Source organism: Rhinichthys klamathensis, unplaced genomic scaffold (genome assembly GCF_029890125.1).
Source record: "Rhinichthys klamathensis goyatoka isolate OS25496 unplaced genomic scaffold, OSU_Roscu_1.1 h1tg000311l_1, whole genome shotgun sequence".
In the NCBI taxonomy this organism is placed as follows: domain Eukaryota; kingdom Metazoa; phylum Chordata; class Actinopteri; order Cypriniformes; family Leuciscidae; genus Rhinichthys; species Rhinichthys klamathensis.
The window spans coordinates 1,620,711-1,640,578 of NW_026606829.1; the positions used below are offsets into that span (position 1 = coordinate 1,620,711).

The window sequence follows — 19,868 nt, forward strand, 5'->3', positions numbered from 1 at the left end:
TGAAAATCACATTTCCTACAGAGCTTCTGGCATTATTGTGCTCAAATCAACCATTTTCTCAGATTTTATTGCACTGGTCTTAATTGTATTATGTCATTCAGTAGCCAGTTAAATGCGTTAATGTGATTTGAGGGACAGAATCGCAACCATTCATTCTTAGCATCTCTTTTTTCAGTTCTCACACACACACACACACACACACACACACACACACACACACACACACACACACACACACACACACACACACACACACACACACACACACACACACACACACACACACACAGTATGTAACGCATTCCCTGTGAAAGGAAAGCCGTAAACATTCCACCATATCAATAAACACTGCTGAAACAAAAACCCCCATGTCAAGGTGACCTCACGCCTGCTAATCCAAGTCAAGTGCAGTGTCATGCTGTAGCCAGAGGGTGAAGTGATCGATTCTGCCCTTGTGCTCTTCAAATTTCAGACCACCAAACCCTGAACTGACATTAAGCACATTTGTGCCGACCAGCTGAACCGAGAGGAAAGGTTGTATCCTGTTTACAAGGCAACGTTGGACAGACAGGCTACTAAAGGGTGTGTCACCAGTCAGGTGGAAATAGGCATTACACTTATTGTTCCTTCCTTCATCAGTTATTTAATAATAGTACAGTGTAGGGGTGTAACATTATATCGTGTCACAATATATCGCAATACAAAACTGCAACAATATGTTTTGTGGATAGTTCACCCAAAATGAAAATTACATGTCAGAAAAAATTCAAGTTTTCAGAGTTTTAGTGTCAGTACTACATTAAACTACTATATATGATGTTGAATATAATTCATAATAATGCAATGTGGGGATATTTGTGGGTCCTGATAATGCCAAATGTCTGATGTTACCAGTAAAAAGTGGCCTACATTATTTTAAATATATCTAGTCAGTGACAGAGTTCAAGCATATTCGTCTAAAATAATTCTGTATTTTCAGCTTCAGAATTATCAATATTTTTATTCTGGTGTCACTATTGTCCTGTGCATTGGGTTTCCAGCACCAAGATCAAGCCTATTCATTTACACCCACAATATCAAATTTACCATTTTAATCAACAGTACATTTTTTGTTAACCTTTTATCATATGTCTTGGAGTATCGCAATAATATCGTATCTGAGTTCAGTATCATGATATGTATCGAATCGTGACATGAGAGTATCGTTACACCCTAGTACAGTGTTTTTTTCTTATTATTATTAATGTACCTCCCTCTCTTTTTCCCACTCAGACCCACTCATACTCAAACACACCCAGCAAGGGTGACATGACCTTACCAGAAAGTCAGGAAAAGTATGCTGTTCCGGAATTTGAAAGTGTCATTTCCTCACCAAAGTAGCATTCCATTCCAACCGCTAGTAAATTAATTCTTAACTGTGTAGTTTTTAAGTGGTTCTCAAATTAGAAAAGTTTTTTTCTTAACAAAATATGTGCAAAATATATTCTTATCAGCTAGATTCCAGCATTACCACTAGACCAAATGAACCATATAAAGAAAGTTCTTCAAGCAGAACAAAACAAGTCAAAAGAATGATTTTCAAACAAAGTAGGAAGAAAAACAAAGCATATTTGAGCTAAAGGATTGCGACACTCATAGGCAACAACTTTCCTTTATGCCAACCAGACTAGGAACATTTTTGCAATCCATAAGAAACATTCAAACTTCTGTCAGAGTTAATGGTCATTTTCATTGCACACAGACAGGTTTTAGTGTAAACCTCACATTCCTTGGACTGTATTATTAGATGGAGCAATCCAGACCTATTCCTCAAAATCATTATATCAGTGGAAAAACCTATAGAGATATCCAAATATTAACTACAATCCATATTTAAAAAAAAAAAACAGCTATGTATTGCATCTTTCAATGAGTTAATAATCAGTGTATTGAGTATTGTAGAAAACAGAATGGTAGTTTTGTATTTTTTCAAAAGGGTTATCAGTCTAAACACTATGCATTTATTGCAATCACTTGCAACTGCTTTTATTATAAACAAGCATATGCTGAAAATCAAGATCTTGCTTACACAGCATGGAAAATTCTAATGAGCCTCGGTTTTAGGGCATGCAAATCTATGGCATGCTTTGCTGAGCACAAAATATCCTGACAGCTATTCACAATAAGCAATTTGTTAAGAAATTGCTGGGTGCAGTTGTATTTATTTAGTTATGCAAATTAGTTTTGAATGCTTTTCTGATACAGTTGCAGGGTCTGTTCTTATCTTAGATTAACACATTAATTTAGCAGAGGATTTGATCTAAAGCGACTCACCTTATTGCAGCTTTGGCAGTAAATCTCTCCATTTTTCCCTGGAGACAGTATGATTTCTCCTGTGGGTACCAGCTGGATCTTCAACTCCATCATGATGTGTCTCTTTGACTTTCTATGAGTGTCCTTCCTCACTAGCAGCCACTGTTGTGAGGGGTTCAACCCTCACTGGTGCTTCTGCTCTGTTGGATACAGAAGAAAGAGGGACGAAATTCATAAACAAAGAGATATAAACAGAGAAAGATGAAGCAAATCAGGCTGATGTAGAATTTACCCGGCCCCAAACAGAGTCAATGCAGGTCGTTATAGATGTGTAAGGGGAGTCCAGGACTCGTCTCACAGCCAGATGTGCACTATAATGATACGTTCCCTGACTCTGAGCTGCTGTGAGCGCTGCCGTCAGGGCTTCCTCTAGGCTTCAGCATCCTGTCCTCGACATTCCCGGGGTAAACACCGGAGGAGCCTACTCCATTTCCCCTGCACACACTTCAAGCAGATTTTTGATGATGACAAGTTAAAGGAAATATCTCTTTTGAGGGGAATGGAGGAGGGTATTGGGGGTTGAATGTAACATGGCTTGACAATATCTTACATGCTTTCTTTATGGATATGGATAATGGATTAACTAACAGAACGTTCTGGGAATGTTCACCCCTTAATAAAATGTTTATAACAATAATAGTGGGAACAATATGCTAACGTTAGGGGAACTTTCTTTTTGCTGGGAAGTTATTTTTAAGTTCCTTTTAATCTGTTTTTAAATTAACACATGAAGGCCTTAACATCGGAATAAAATTCCCCAAAAACGTGTCAATGTTGTCTGTAAAATAATAGCTTGTTGGAGGGGAAATGACAGAGACACACATCCTCTGACCTGTGACATTAGTTGAGACATTCATGATTTCTGGGCATCAACAGGAAAGCGTGGCCTTGGCATCCCATGTACAATACGATCTAAATTTGGATAAATACATGGATCTCTGTCAGCATAGCATTTAGTGAGTTTCATAAAACTGACTTCTGAAGTTTTTTTGATCTGTTAACAGTTTAATGACTTTAGTTGTCTTGCCTCCATATAGCATGCTGTGATCACTAAAAACAACAGATGGTCAGCATAAGAGCAACGAGAAATGACAGACAGAATGAAAGATCACAATCAAACACAGATCAACTGCAGATGGTTTAGACTATGAGACTGTAAACGCTGGAGTAATGATCCTGTTTGTAAAAGAGGGACATCGTGGACTCATTTGAGGTGTGGTAGCAGAATGGGTGAAGGGCAGGGCAAAGATAACTATGGGTGTTTTGACATGGTAAAGAGTCCTGCCATAGTTATGTAACAGGCCATTTAGAATAGCACTCTTGAATATAACCGGCAACGACTAGAGGAAAAAGGAAACATCACATATTTCAGTGGCATCCTATTTCCTCTGTCCTACAACTATTCTTTAGCAACGTTTACTGCAGTATTCCTCTCAAATGTTTTAGTTTTCTTAAATCTGACCAATAAAACGAATAGATAAAACGTATTTCGTTTTATCTCATTTACATTTTCCCGTTCCCTTAAAATGTGGCCATGGTATTTCCCAAATTGCATGCAAATCTGAACATTTGTCTATTTTGGGCCTGTACTATTAATTATTAAAAAGGTATTAATTTATTTGCAAGCAGCAGGGATTACATGATAAAGTTTAAAGGGATAGTTCACCCAAAAATGAGAATTCTGTCATCATTTACTCGCCCTCAAGTTGTTCCAAACCTGTATGCATTTCTTTATTCTGCTGAGCACAAAAGATGATATCAGTAACCAAACAGTTGATGGGACCCCATTGACTTCCATAGAATGGTAAAAATAAAAATAAAAATTATATCTATATATATATATATATATATGGAAGTCAATGGGGCTCCATCAACTGTTTAGTTACCGACATTCTTCTAAATATCATCTTTTGTGCTCAGCAGAAGAAAGAAATTCATACAGGTTTGGAACAAAGTAAATGATGTAAATGACGACAGAAGTTTCATTTTTGGGTGACCTATCCCTTCTAATGAAGTCTGATTGAGTGGTTGGTTGCTATGGTTGGTTGTTGATGTCAACATTAGCCTATGCATCAGCACCACCTGCTGGCGCGTTTTGCTGCGTTTCCAGCACCAAAATAATGTATAATGCATGTATGACGCAAAGAGTACTTCACAAAATTATTCCATATTTTTCCTTACAATTAGAAATGTTTTGAATTTAATCTTCAAATGCATTCATTATGTCTGCATTTGTGGGCCTGTAAATGAAAATGTTTAGCCTGTTTACCCACTTCAGTCAGAGTAAATTAATTTAAGTTTAAGCCTTTAGTACTTTTTGGTGTCCTTAGGGATATATAAATTTAAAATGCTGCTGGAGAGTGGCCATATTTTCATATGTGGTACAAACTGTAAAATGCTAAAAAGGAAAAAAATAAATTGAAAGGAAATATTTTGTGGAAATAGTCTTAAAGTGTAGAAACACTGTAATCACTGATCTATATAATGACATAGTCATTCTATATAGATCAGTGACTGTAATACATAACATAATATTTCCTGCCAATTTAGTGGTTATATACGTTATATATATAATACATTAATATTATTTCAATAGAAAATTCGGTATAATTTTCTTATAATAATGCATTTCATTCAAACAATCTTACCAGTTTACAACTATATAGTATGAATGAACTAAAAATAACAGGGAACATGAAAAGGACAAAAAGAGCACTTTTCATATCCGGTGTCATATCCGGAAGCTGGGCCCTACGCATTTTCTTACGTTTGGTTTCGCAAATACACCATTTCCGTTGAGGTAGGATCTTTCAGATACGTAAAACGCATTCGTGAATCGAAAGACCATACGCACAACGTGCATGGTACGCCATTCTGCTGAGCACAAACTAAGCACACAACTACATTCATTGGCGAGAAACTGCTTTTAACAGTAAGCTATTTTGATTTACACTAGCGCACGCGGCTTTTTATTTAATTGTTTTTTATTTTAAAAAGTATGACTTTATCTCTGGCAATGCTTGTTTGCGGAAACAGTTTGTTTGAATAATCTACGGTAAGCTAAGCTAACATGCTAACTCCTGCTTTATTGAGGCGACGACACGAATAGTATTGCGCATCCATACCTAAGAAGAATCATAAATATTTTTATTTGAGCTGCAAAATGTCTAACCTGAAAAGTGTAACGTTATATGTCGGTTGTATTTAATCAGTAAGTTAAACATAGGCTTGCACGTTTCTAACGTTTTACGATAGGAAAACAATTCAGGCGCCATAGTCAAGTTAGTCGGCTAAGTTCTCTGATGTGGTTTAGGTATTTTGTTTAAAAGTGGTTGGCTGAACTTTTGCATTTTAAACTTAAGTTTTCTTTTCTAACCGACAAATTTGCCTTTTCTTTGATTTCACTTCTTTTTTCTACTGGAGAGTCAGCTACGCTGTTGTGGTTCTTTTCGTAGTGCCGTGTTGTATTGCGATCATCTTTAACGTGTTTCTGTACGCATGGTTTGAAGTCTGACCTCGTATATTTTGTGCATTACTGTTTTCCTTCCAGTAGACGCTGCCATGGCAGCTGCTTTCCCCTACAGAGGTGTTCCTGGAACAATGCCTCCAGGTGTTCCTCCACCTCCTCCTGCTGTTGCTCCAATACCAGATTACATGACTGAGGAGAAACTGCAAGAGAAAGGTGAGTTCACATCATTTGTTCATTTTTAACTCCCTGTCCAGACTAGCGTTTTTTAAAAGTTTCATGTCCACACTGAAACGTTGGAAAATACTGAAATCATCATACTGCGCATGCATAAAACACAAATAAAAGCTCCCTGAGATGATACCGAGAGACTAGATATAATAAAGTGCTCAGGCTATTTTTCTGGCACAATTGTTTTTTATTAGCACAATATCTCATTACTTAATAATGCATCCATATAATAATCCTTCAGAAAGCTCTGTCAGTGTGGATGGAAGGTCAAAACATAGAGGACATACATTTTCAAATGGATCCAGATTTGTGTAGATGTAGCTTAAGATATATACCAACTCGAAATGTTTAGTGACATTTTTCTCTTTTGCTTGTTGCAGCTCGGAAATGGCAGCAGCTTCAGGCCAAACGCTACTCGGAGAAAAGAAAATTTGGCTTTGTGGATGCTCAGAAAGAGGACATGCCACCTGAGCATGTGCGAAAAATCATCAGGGATCATGGTGATATGACGAACAGGAAATTTCGTCACGACAAGAGGGTCTACCTTGGGTAAGCACATTACAAACATTATTACGTAGAAAGCTATGTATGTTCATTAGTAACATTGTTGCTTTCTGTTTGTAGGGCACTGAAATATATGCCCCATGCAGTACTCAAACTGCTGGAGAACATGCCCATGCCCTGGGAGCAGATCAGAGATGTTCCTGTGCTCTACCACATTACAGGCGCCATTTCCTTTGTAAACGAAATCCCATGGGTTATTGAGCCGGTGTACATTGCTCAGTGGGGGTAGGTGACAGCATACGAACACAACACTTTCAGAGCAGAGATTGAAACTTAGGGCTGCACGATCTGTGGGAAAAAAATATTTTTCAGATAAAATGAAAGGGTTGTTGTACTTGTTTTTAAGACTTCACTAATAATTATAGTAGTAATAATTGATTATTTAATTGAATATTAGTTTATTATTTATATGAATTTTTTTTTGTTGGTATATTTAACTGTCAAATAAAAAGGGTATTTAAGTAAAATATATTTTTTTCCACAGTACAACTGAAAAAATACATTACTAATATGTATGGCTATTTCCATTTCTTAATTTTCAAACAATAAACCATCAAGCTTTTATTTAAGCAGAAAACTGCTTAGAGCCCCTCAAGCTTTTCTTCATACTGCAATTTCAGTTTTATTTATAATTATCATGCAGCCCTTAAAAAAAAATCTTCTTTTTTTTCACCAGGACAATGTGGATCATGATGCGTCGTGAGAAGAGAGACAGACGGCACTTCAAGCGCATGCGTTTCCCCCCATTTGATGATGAAGAGCCTCCATTAGATTATGCAGACAACATCCTGGATGTTGAGCCTCTGGAGGCAATCCAGATGGAGCTGGACAATGAGGAGGATTCTTCTGTTGTAGACTGGTTGTATGAGCATCAACCTCTGAAAGATACCACAAAGTGAGTGTTAGTGACGGTTGTAAAAATATGGTTAGCTTGTTTCTTTTGCTCATGATTTATCTTTTCCCTTCACAGATATGTGAATGGGACCACATACAGACGCTGGCAGTTCACTTTACCAATGATGTCCACTCTGTATCGATTGGCTAATCAGCTGCTGACAGACTTGGTGGATGGAAACTACTTCTACTTGTTTGACTTGAAGGCTTTCTTCACCTCCAAAGCTTTGAACATGGCCATTCCAGGGGGGCCCAAGTTTGAGCCGCTTGTCAGAGACATTAACCTCCAGTACGTACTGTCCATCCTGTAGCATTATTGATTATTATGTTTTATTTTCTCCAGAAGTCTAACTTGTTATGGTTGCAGGGATGAAGACTGGAATGAGTTCAATGACATCAACAAGATCATCATCAGGCAGCCAATCAGGACCGAATACAAAATTGCATTCCCTTACTTGTACAATAACCTGCCACATCATGTGCACCTCACCTGGTATGAAACATTATCATACCTATGATTTTATTGTTCTATACAAATTCTTGTGCTGAACCAATGATATCTGTTGGTCCATGTAGGTACCACACACCAAACGTGGTGTTCATCAAGACTGAGGATCCTGATCTGCCTGCCTTCTACTTTGACCCTCTGATCAACCCCATCTCTCATAGGCACTCTGTTAAGGTCAGAAATTAAACCGTTTAATTAAACTGTGGATGTAAGTTTCTGGGGTTCTTCCCACACTAATTGCAAGTATTTTCTCCATAGAGCCAAGAGCCACTGCCAGATGATGATGAGGAGTTTGAACTTCCTGAGTATGTAGAGCCATTCCTGAAGGAGACGCCCCTCTACACTGACAACACAGCTAATGGAATTGCACTGTTGTGGGCACCTCGTCCATTCAATCTCCGCTCGGGAAGAACCAGACGGGCTATTGATGTGCCTCTCATTAAAAACTGGTTTGTATAATACAGTATACTGCATTTGCACACTGTAAGGGGGTTTTCACACAGAACACATTTTTGCATTCCACTTTGCTGCTTTTCCATTTATTTTTCAGCCTATTGTGCAAATGCATCAATTGTTTTTTCACTGCCCTGTGTCTCGTGTTATTAAACGCAAAAATGTGTTCTGTGTGACTGGCCCCTATTCCATGTAGGGTTTGAGTATTGAGACCATACAAGATGGCTATAATTTCTGAATAGGCTCTTGTTTCTCCAAACACCTTCAGGTATCGTGAGCACTGTCCTGCAGGTCAACCTGTGAAGGTGCGTGTGTCTTACCAGAAGCTCCTGAAGTACTACGTGCTAAACGCTCTAAAACACAGACCACCTAAGGCACAGAAAAAGAGGTGAGGTTGCTATTCCAGAGCTTGTTCCATGGAAAAGTGTTTATGCATTTAATGATGATTTTCCTTACCTTTTCTCCTATCTATTTTAGATACCTGTTCCGTTCTTTCAAGGCCACCAAATTCTTCCAGTCCACAAAGCTGGACTGGGTAGAAGTCGGTCTCCAGGTGTGCCGGCAGGGCTACAACATGCTGAACCTGCTGATTCACAGAAAGAACCTCAATTACTTGCACTTGGACTACAACTTCAACTTGAAGCCTGTGAAAACCCTCACAACAAAGGAACGTAAGAAGTCCAGATTTGGAAACGCGTTCCACTTGTGCCGTGAGGTTCTGCGTTTGAGCAAGCTTGTGGTGGACAGTCATGTGCAGTACAGGCTTGGAAACGTTGATGCATTCCAGGTATGAGTGGTTTCTGTGTAGCTAATCCGTACCAATGTCTCATTTTTCATTACTAAAGTCTTCTGTCTATCCTGTAGTTGTCAGATGGACTGCAGTACATCTTTGCCCATGTCGGTCAGTTGACTGGCATGTACCGCTACAAGTACAAGCTCATGAGGCAGATTAGAATGTGCAAAGACCTGAAGCATCTCATCTACTACCGCTTCAACACAGTGAGTAACACTCAATGCAAATAAATACATAATTTTGTTGATTGAATCAAAGTTTGGATTGGTGGTATGCCTTGCATCTAAAGTGACATGTTTTTTAGGGCCCAGTTGGAAAAGGTCCTGGCTGTGGGTTCTGGGCTCCAGGCTGGAGAGTCTGGTTGTTCTTTATGAGAGGCATCACCCCTCTTCTGGAACGGTGGCTTGGCAATCTTCTGGCCAGGCAGTTTGAGGGTAAAATTAGCTTTTATTTGTATGTAAAAAGCATGTAGAAAGATGTAGTCAAATATTACAAGTTACCAAGTACTAATATATTGTGTAATGCCATTTAGGTCGACACTCTAAGGGTGTTGCCAAGACTGTGACCAAACAGCGTGTGGAATCTCACTTTGATCTTGAGCTGAGAGCTGCTGTGATGCATGACATCCTAGATATGATGCCTGAAGGTATCAAGCAGAACAAGGCTAGAACCATCTTGCAGCATCTCAGCGAGTCATGGAGGTGCTGGAAGGCCAACATCCCTTGGAAGGTACATTTTTGGTCATTTGTTGTTGCCTCTTAATGTTATTCAATTTCAGAGTTTACCATTTAAGTGATCATTATTCTTTTTTTCAGGTTCCTGGGCTTCCAACCCCCATCGAGAACATGATTCTCCGCTACGTGAAGGCCAAAGCTGACTGGTGGACCAACACGGCCCACTACAACCGTGAGAGAATCAGAAGAGGAGCTACTGTGGATAAGACTGTGTGCAAGAAGAACCTGGGACGTCTCACTCGACTCTACCTAAAGGCAGAGCAAGAGAGACAGCACAATTACCTGAAGGTACATTTCTTGGGTAACATAAAATGTCCTGGAAGACTTTGAACAGGATGCTATTACCGTGAAAGAACACATTGATGAGTGATTTAATATTTTATCTTATAGGATGGGCCTTACATCACTGCTGAAGAGGCCGTGGCCATCTACACCACCACAGTGCACTGGCTGGAGAGTCGTCGGTTCTCTCCGATCCCCTTCCCTCCTCTCTCCTACAAACATGACACTAAGCTGCTCATCCTGGCTTTGGAGAGACTCAAGGAGGCTTACAGGTCAGGCCAGTCCCATAACAGCAACCTGGGTGGATGTGCTGGTTTTGTGTAGATTGCATCTTTTCTGACTTTGCTTTGTTCCTTTTAATTAGTGTGAAGTCGAGGCTGAACCAGTCACAGCGTGAGGAGTTGGGTCTGATTGAGCAGGCCTATGACAACCCTCATGAGGCTCTGTCCAGAATCAAACGTCACCTCCTCACTCAGAGAGCCTTCAAAGAGGTTTGCACACATGCAACATTTAAATGCACTTCATGTAACCACAAGCGTCCTCTAAGCCCATTACTGGTCCTAGATTGCATCTGAAGTGGTTCTTTTTCTCTCTAGGTGGGCATTGAGTTCATGGACCTTTACAGTCATCTGGTGCCGGTTTACGATGTTGAACCTCTGGAAAAGATCACTGACGCGTACCTGGATCAGTACCTGTGGTATGAGGCAGACAAGCGCAGGCTTTTCCCACCCTGGATCAAGCCAGCGGACACAGAGCCACCTCCACTGCTAGTGTACAAATGGTGCCAAGGTGAGATCAATTTACTCTGGTCGACCAGTATGGATATTTTGATGGGCGATGCCAATATCTCAGAAAGCAGTGTGGCCGATATAAAGCTGAAATGTTGACAGTATATGAAAAACTTAGTGTTTTCTTTTATATTACTAACAATGGAACGCTAAACTTTTTTATATACGGTTTACTTTCTTTGTTTAACATTTTATATCTAATAATTTAAATAATTGTTAATCTCCACTCTCGTTAATCTCGGTGCTGGTGTTGTCAAGCTGAAAGTCCCATTGCTAAAAGTTCCATTCATGTATCGGGCATGCAGAAACTCATCTGCTAAAGCCAATAATTAAAACACTGGCAAATACCATCAACCTCTAATTGTGACTGGTTATCTTAAGACATCAAACTATTGTAATGTTATTCTAGAGATCTTGTACACTGGATAAATGATTAAAGGATAATGTTAAATAAAATTTCATTTTCAATTTCATTAACATTTCTAATTATGTCTACTAGGAATCAACAACCTGCAGGATGTGTGGGAGACAGCAGAGGGTGAATGTAACGTCATGCTGGAGTCTCGCTACGAGAAGATGTACGAGAAGATTGACTTGACATTGTTGAACAGGCTTCTGCGTCTCATTGTGGATCACAACATTGCCGATTACATGACGGCCAAAAACAATGTTGTCATTAACTATAAGGTTCGTTTATTGCACAATACATTCCATTGATAAAATTCATATTTCCCTCTTAATGCATTTGAGAAGTTCATATTAGAAATTTCCTTTCACTGCTTGGGTTGATTTTAGATATCTGTATTTTCTCTTTGCAGGACATGAACCACACAAACTCGTATGGTATTATCCGTGGCCTGCAGTTTGCCTCTTTCATCGTGCAGTACTATGGGTTGGTGATGGACCTGCTGGTGCTGGGTCTGCACAGAGCAAGTGAGATGGCTGGGCCTCCTCAGATGCCCAATGACTTCCTCAGCTTCCAGGACACGGCCACTGAGAGTGCCCATCCCATCCGTCTTTACTGCAGATACATAGACCGCATTCACATCTTCTTCAGGTTAGTAGTGCAGATGAAGGAAGTCTCCTGTTGTGCAGTTGAGATTAGTTTTTTTCTTTCTAAAGTTGCTGTTTTATAAATGTTATGATATTCTGGTTTTGCTGTGTGTAGGTTCTCTGCTGATGAGGCGAGAGATCTGATCCAGAGATACCTGACCGAGCACCCAGATCCCAACAATGAGAACATTGTGGGCTACAACAATAAGAAATGCTGGCCCCGTGATGCTAGGATGAGACTGATGAAACATGATGTGAACTTGTAAGCGCTCTAGACTTTGCTCCTTCTGAACACCTTAATAAATTAGACAAATGCATGTGGTATAATTGATTTCCTTATAATCGCACAGGGGGCGTGCTGTGTTCTGGGACATCAAGAATCGCCTCCCTCGTTCTGTGACCACAGTTCAGTGGGAGAACAGCTTTGTGTCTGTGTACAGCAAGGACAACCCCAACCTGCTTTTCAATATGTGTGGCTTTGAGTGTCGCATCCTCCCGAAGTGCCGCACTAGTTATGAGGAGTTTACGCACAAAGATGGTGTTTGGAATTTGCAGAACGAGGTAAGTAGAATTACAAACAATCTGTAAAATAACTGTTGGCACATCAGAAAGGGTGGTGGATAATTGTATGTTGGTTTTTAGGTTACAAAGGAAAGGACAGCACAGTGTTTCCTGCGTGTAGATGACGAGTCCATGCAGAGGTTCCACAACAGAGTGCGACAAATTCTTATGGCTTCTGGCTCCACCACCTTCACTAAGGTATGAGCCTTGAACCTTAACAGCAAAACATCCACAATAGGTATTATAGGTATCGGGGAACTAATTTGACATACTTGTATTTCCCATTTTGCACATAATGTTGCTCTTCTCAGATTGTGAATAAGTGGAACACAGCTCTGATTGGTCTGATGACGTACTTCCGTGAAGCTGTGGTCAACACTCAAGAGCTTCTGGACCTGCTGGTGAAGTGTGAGAATAAGATCCAAACCCGTATCAAGATTGGTTTGAACTCCAAAATGCCCAGCCGTTTCCCTCCTGTGGTGTTTTACACCCCTAAGGAGTTGGGTGGACTGGGAATGCTTTCCATGGGACACGTACTAATCCCACAGTCTGACCTTCGGTAAGTTGTCCTAAAACTTTGTTTTTGTTGCGGTTTCCTTGATCTGTTACAACTTTAATTAAATTAATATGCAACCACAGATTCAGGCTATTGATGATAGCTCTACTTTTTGCTCAGGTGGTCCAAACAGACTGATGTGGGAATCACTCATTTCCGCTCTGGAATGAGTCACGAGGAGGATCAGTTGATTCCTAATCTGTACCGTTACATCCAGCCATGGGAGAGTGAGTTCATTGACTCTCAGAGAGTTTGGGCCGAATACGCCCTCAAGCGTCAGGAGGCCATTGCTCAGAACAGGTACTGTCCTCTTAACCAAAGCCAAATCTTGATGATGTTGATGAATTCAAGCTTATTAATATGAATTTGATACTCCTCAGACGTTTGACACTGGAAGATCTGGAGGACTCCTGGGACAGGGGTATTCCACGTATCAACACCCTCTTCCAGAAGGACAGACACACACTGGCTTATGACAAGGGCTGGAGAGTCAGAACAGACTTCAAACAGTACCAGGTAAAAGTCTTTCTATCTGGGAAACATTGCACGTTAACAGCAGTGCCACACACCAGTCAGATTTATTTTCGTGGTGTTTTAAAGATTTTTGAATGTGTTTTCAGGTTCTGAAGCAAAATCCATTCTGGTGGACTCACCAAAGACATGATGGAAAATTGTGGAATTTGAACAACTACCGTACAGACATGATCCAGGCACTTGGAGGGGTGGAAGGCATTCTTGAGCATACTCTGTTCAAGGGAACCTACTTCCCCACCTGGGAGGGTCTCTTCTGGTAAGATCTTTTTATGTTGAGATCCAGTAAGTTTGAGACCCTAATATCCTTTTTTTTTTTTTTTGATAAACGCAGTGAATTCAGCAGAAACTTTCAATTTAGTTAATTTTGGCAAAAAATGTTTTTAAGATAATTTATTTAACATTTTGATCTTCTATAGGGAGAAGGCTAGTGGTTTCGAAGAGTCCATGAAATGGAAGAAACTCACCAATGCTCAGAGATCTGGTCTGAACCAGATTCCTAACCGACGATTCACCTTGTGGTGGTCTCCTACAATCAACAGAGCCAATGTAAGTCTATGAGAAGCAACTGCATTTAGAAATGGGGTGGGGAAAAAAGCGTTCAAAGCTTATTTTTTCACCCCCTTTTTATTGAGACTCACTCATTATCTTGATGTTCTTGTAGGTATATGTGGGTTTCCAGGTGCAGTTGGACCTCACTGGAATCTTCATGCATGGTAAAATCCCGACGCTCAAGATCTCTCTGATCCAGATCTTCAGAGCTCACTTGTGGCAGAAGATTCATGAGAGCGTCGTCATGGATCTCTGTCAGGTAAAGAGATGTGCTTCCTTAGGTCAGGATATTATACAATTAATATAATACATGCTTATTTAATGAGAACCTACATTACAGTGTAAGTAGGACAGGTTTTACACTTTAGACTGAACTTACTAACAATTTACTTATTTAGAGTTGTGCTGAAGAGTGCCATCAGTAAGCTTCTGTTGGGTTTTTGTAGGTGTTTGACCAAGAGCTGGATGCTTTGGAGATCGAGACTGTCCAGAAAGAGACAATCCATCCCAGGAAGTCTTACAAGATGAATTCCTCCTGTGCTGACATTCTGTTGTTTGCATCCTACAAGTGGAATGTCTCGCGTCCCTCGCTTCTAGCAGACTCCAAGTATGTGACTGAGCATAATAGATATGTTGAGTTCTAAGATATCAAGAGGAAGCATGAATATTAGTGTCACAAGTAGTCCTTGCAAGTATAAACATATAGAAAATGTCTTAATCATATTTTCTTGCCTTTCTTTCTATAGGGATGTTATGGACAGCACCACCACACAGAAGTACTGGATTGACATTCAGCTCAGATGGGGTGACTACGACTCCCATGACATTGAGCGATATGCCAGGGCCAAGTTCTTGGACTACACCACTGACAACATGAGTATTTACCCATCACCCACTGGAGTCCTGATTGCCATTGATCTGGCTTACAACCTTCACAGGTCAGTATTTTGTCATGTGCAGGTGATTTTATGTCACATAGTTAAGTACAACTTTGGTTACATATCCCAAAAACAGCAACAGAGCAGCTGTTAAAGTATTTGATTTGTTCTCTCTCTCTGCAGTGCTTATGGAAACTGGTTCCCTGGAGCCAAGCCCCTGATCCAGCAGGCCATGGCAAAGATAATGAAGGCCAACCCTGCTTTGTATGTGCTGAGAGAGCGAATCCGCAAGGGTCTCCAACTCTACTCTTCAGAGCCCACTGAGCCTTACCTATCTTCCCAGAACTATGGAGAGCTCTTCTCTAACCAGATCATCTGGTTTGTGGATGACACCAATGTGTACAGAGTCACCATCCACAAGGCAAGTGTCATGTAGATGTCACTTATGGTGTTCATATTGTCGTCATCTTGGGTTGTGTGCTAAAATGTCTAATTTGTTTACATTTTTTCCATGTTTTAGACTTTTGAAGGTAACTTGACAACCAAACCAATCAATGGGGCAATTTTCATCTTCAACCCCAGAACTGGACAGCTTTTCCTGAAGATCATTCACACCTCTGTATGGGCAGGACAAAAGCGTCTCGGACAGGTCAGTCTTGTGTTTTGTCTCCGTGCAGTTATTTTTTTGTCATTAGTCAGTGTTCTGCTCAAAGCAGTCTCTCAATTGTTTTTAGGTTTTGCTTAGTTGCACTTTTTCTGTTTTTATAGCTGGCTAAGTGGAAAACTGCTGAAGAAGTGGCTGCCCTGATCCGATCGCTGCCTGTTGAAGAGCAGCCCAAACAGATTATTGTGACCAGGAAGGGCATGTTGGATCCTCTTGAGGTTAGAAACACCCATTAAAACTGTAAAAGGCAAATTGAGTTAATGCTCTGGAAATTGATTTAACATCTGTATATGTTAACTTGTAGATTAACAGCTGTCTGTTTTTCTCAGGTGCACTTGCTGGACTTCCCCAACATTGTAATCAAGGGCTCTGAACTCCAGCTGCCATTCCAGGCATGTCTGAAAGTGGAGAAGTTTGGAGACCTCATTCTGAAGGCCACAGAGCCTCAGATGGTCCTGTTCAATCTGTACGATGACTGGCTGAAGACCATCTCCTCTTACACTGTAAATCCAGCACTTATACTTTAATTTTGACCTAATCATTTGTTGCTTCTGAGGGTTACACTGCTCAATATAAGGTCTTTAACCATTGTACATTTTTGTTGCCTAGGCTTTCTCTCGTTTGATCTTAATCCTGAGAGCACTTCATGTCAATAATGACCGTGCTAAAGTTATCCTGAAGCCTGACAAGACCACCATCACCGAGCCCCACCACATCTGGCCCACTCTGACTGATGAGGAGTGGATCAAAGTGGAGGTGCAGCTCAAAGATCTCATCCTGGCTGACTATGGCAAGAAGAACAAGTGAGTGCTATGGAACAAATGCTGGCTTCTGAGTGCATACTGAAAAAATATTTCCTTCTCACATTTTAACTGTTTTCCCTCCTCCTTCACAGTGTGAATGTGGCATCTTTGACCCAGTCTGAAATCAGGGACATCATCCTGGGTATGGAGATCTCGGCTCCATCCCAGCAGAGACAACAGATTGCTGAGATCGAGAAGCAGACCAAGGAGCAGTCTCAACTAACGGCCACACAGACTCGCACTGTAAACAAACACGGGGATGAGATTATCACCTCCACCACCAGCAACTACGAGACGCAGACCTTCTCTTCCAAAACTGAATGGAGAGTTAGGTGTGTAAAGTTCTCCATGTCTGTCTTGTCTTTTTAGTTGTTAAAACACAGCTAGATTGAGTTGAACTGTTTTCCCGATCTCACAGGGCGATCTCTGCTGCAAACTTGCACTTACGTACTAACCACATCTACGTATCATCGGATGACATCAAAGAGACTGGGTACACTTACATCCTGCCCAAGAACGTTCTGAAGAAGTTCATCTGTATCTCAGATCTGCGTGCTCAGGTAAGATGAAATGTCGTCTTAACATGATTTATCGTATAGATCCTCTTCCTTTGGTTCATTTAGAAGTATCCTAAACCTTTTTGTCTATTTTTTTTTTATGCCTATAGATTGCAGGTTATCTCTATGGAACCAGCCCTCCAGATAACCCTCAGGTAAAAGAGATCCGCTGCATTGTGATGGTGCCACAGTGGGGTACGCATCAGACGGTTCACCTGCCCAACCAGCTGCCACAACATGAGTACTTGAAGGTCAGTGTTTTACACGCATGCATATGTCTGTAGTTTGGTGTTATCAGCCATCTATGTTCTCCCTAGCTTGTATCAAACCGTTTGAATGCCGTCTTTATCGTTCATAGGAAATGGAACCTCTTGGATGGATCCATACACAGCCCAATGAATCGCCCCAGCTTTCTCCTCAGGATGTCACCACTCATGCAAAGGTCATGGCTGACAACCCATCCTGGGATGGCGAGAAGACTATCATTATTACTTGCAGGTACATATTTAGCATACTAATGCACTGTGGCTGTGTAATGATTATCTGGTTATAATATTTGACACTGCTTTTGTGGGTTTAACATTTGGTTTTGCTTATCTAGTTTCACCCCTGGTTCCTGCACGCTGACGGCATACAAGCTGACTCCTAGTGGGTATGAGTGGGGTAGGCAAAACACAGATAAGGGTAATAACCCCAAAGGTTACTTGCCTTCTCACTACGAAAGAGTACAGATGCTCTTGTCTGACCGTTTCCTTGGCTTCTTCATGGTGCCTGGCCAGGTTTCCTGGAACTACAACTTCATGGGTGAGCATAGCTTTAAATTAATAATATAATTTAAGTGATTTAAACCTTTTAAAGAAATCCGTGCAGATGTGACACTGTGCATTTCTATCCTTTACCCCCTTCATTCTAGGTGTTCGCCATGACCCTAACATGAAGTATGACCTACAGTTGGCCAACCCAAAAGAGTTCTACCATGAAGTTCACAGACCATCTCACTTCCTCAACTTCGCTTCTTTGCAGGAAGGTGAACTCTACAATGCTGACCGTGAGGACATGTATGCATAATAGTACAAACAGCTTATGGAAACTATATAAAGTAAAAGCACCCAGCAAATACTTTTGTACTGTTTTGTCACAAAGACTTACTCTTTATTGTTTGCAGTAATGTAAATGCTTCGAAACTCAGACCATGTCATGTTTTTTGCTTCATCATAATTGTCTGGCATTGAGTTGATTATGCACATTGCGGAAGAGCATATTTTGTGCTTTCTGTCTGTAGATGTGAGATGAATGAATTGCCATCTAAAAATATCTGTTGTTTTTCGTAATCATTTGTAGTATGTTGTGTTTTTATAAATCTGGCATATTTTGTCTGTACCCTGTAGCTATGCTGTGCATCTGTCATGTGCACTGTAGTTTGGGTTTAAATAAAGATTACCACTTTTATAAGAATTTGAGCTTTATCTCATTGTCATTTCTGTTGGTTTTGTGGAATAAAATCATCTGTGTCCACTGAAGGAACAGTAGCTGCTTTATCTAGAGCAAGGTCACTGTATGCCTTCAGAGCAAACCAATCTGCATTCATGTTACAGTTCACTGAGCAGCTCAGCCCTGAACATATGAAATGGCAAGTTGTTTTAACATTTATTCCTAAAAAGAGTGGTATCCGATTGGATGAAGTCAATACAATGTCAGTACATTTGTAACTTGTGTTTATTCTTAATGAAGCACCCGAGAGTGTCAACAAAAACGGTTGATTCTGGTGATAAACATTTAAGCCAATTTGCATCTGCCACTGCTCTCCGGTGTGTTTGTGGCTTAACATGTTTTGAGATCTGGAAATGCAATGAATGGTCATGATACTGAACTCACCAAACTGGATATTCATTAGATTATCTGCTTGTGTTCTGCAGAATAAAGTCATTCAGGTTTGGAACGATTTGAGGGTGAGTACAGTATAGAATTTACACTTTTTGGGTGAATTATTACTTTAAACTTATCTATCGTTTGTACTACTTTAACAATCACTAGTTTGTTTCACCGTTACTAATTGCATGCTAGTACTAATCACCATTCCAATAATTAAAGCAACTATTTCATTGTTTCTGGTAACACTGCACATTTTTCTATGGGGGTCTCTGGTTCAAATATCAGCTATTCATTTCTGACTAGTAGTAATTCCAGGAAGACTAGTAGTTTAGACTACCTTTTCCAGTACTTAGTATCCACTCCAGGTTAAATAGCAACGCAAGAGACACTAGTCAGCCTTTTATTAGACTGGATGTCCAAATTCTTACTAGAAACCTTTTTTTAAAATATCTTACTAGTGAGATTTTTATTTATTTAACTAGTAGTTAAAGGTTCTTATTAGTCTGATTATTCATTGCATTATGCAATTTATAAAAACACTAATATTCAGAACTAGTCTTGCAGCTTATAAACATTAAACAATTGTACTGAGATAAAAAAAAAATGTATCCAACTGGAATAGATGTTGTCTCATAATATTCTATTGCCAAATAAGTAACAGTAATAGATCGCTATTAGAAGTACAACAAGTATATAAGTAGTTAGTTACATATGAAAAAAAACTAACTAAACCTACTTTAAAAATAAACTAGTAACAGATGCTAGTTTTAAGGAAT

At 40.0% G+C, this 19,868-nt stretch overlaps 2 protein-coding genes across 3 annotated transcripts in view; one reads left to right on the forward strand and one right to left on the reverse strand.

Annotated features, from left to right (window-relative positions):
* myo1cb (myosin Ic, paralog b) overlaps positions 1 to 2,689 on the reverse strand; it is a 47,715-nt gene extending 45,026 nt beyond the window's left edge. Inside the window, exons 1-2 of the mRNA XM_056271066.1 lie at positions 2,585 to 2,689; positions 2,314 to 2,492 (exon numbers count right to left, since the gene is read on the reverse strand). Coding sequence (XP_056127041.1) covers positions 2,314 to 2,406 — 93 coding nt within the window. The 5' untranslated portion in view covers positions 2,407 to 2,492; positions 2,585 to 2,689. The remainder of the gene's footprint in view (positions 1 to 2,313; positions 2,493 to 2,584) is intronic.
* A 2,438-nt stretch (positions 2,690 to 5,127) lies between these two features.
* Positions 5,128 to 18,675, forward strand: prpf8 (pre-mRNA processing factor 8). 2 transcript variants are annotated; one of them, XM_056271222.1, is made up of 42 exons: positions 5,128 to 5,284; positions 5,903 to 6,034; positions 6,430 to 6,598; positions 6,674 to 6,838; positions 7,290 to 7,508; positions 7,584 to 7,796; positions 7,875 to 8,000; positions 8,084 to 8,189; positions 8,274 to 8,464; positions 8,737 to 8,856; positions 8,946 to 9,255; positions 9,333 to 9,467; positions 9,566 to 9,695; positions 9,794 to 9,990; positions 10,077 to 10,283; positions 10,386 to 10,549; positions 10,642 to 10,768; positions 10,874 to 11,066; positions 11,565 to 11,752; positions 11,884 to 12,122; positions 12,234 to 12,380; positions 12,469 to 12,679; positions 12,761 to 12,877; positions 12,991 to 13,238; positions 13,356 to 13,535; positions 13,616 to 13,751; positions 13,856 to 14,025; positions 14,186 to 14,315; positions 14,431 to 14,577; positions 14,765 to 14,925; positions 15,065 to 15,256; positions 15,380 to 15,617; positions 15,717 to 15,845; positions 15,965 to 16,078; positions 16,190 to 16,363; positions 16,470 to 16,663; positions 16,756 to 16,995; positions 17,082 to 17,223; positions 17,331 to 17,471; positions 17,579 to 17,718; positions 17,822 to 18,024; positions 18,134 to 18,675. In XM_056271222.1, the coding sequence occupies exons 2-42, from the start codon at positions 5,914 to 5,916 to the stop codon at positions 18,286 to 18,288; spliced, it is 7,029 nt and encodes a 2,342-aa protein (XP_056127197.1). In that variant the 5' UTR covers positions 5,128 to 5,284; positions 5,903 to 5,913; the 3' UTR covers positions 18,289 to 18,675. The 2 variants fall into 2 exon arrangements, with proteins under 2 accessions (XP_056127197.1, XP_056127199.1); XM_056271224.1 differs by having other exon boundaries at positions 5,156 to 5,284; positions 5,906 to 6,034.
* Positions 18,676 to 19,868: the final 1,193 nt, after the last annotated feature.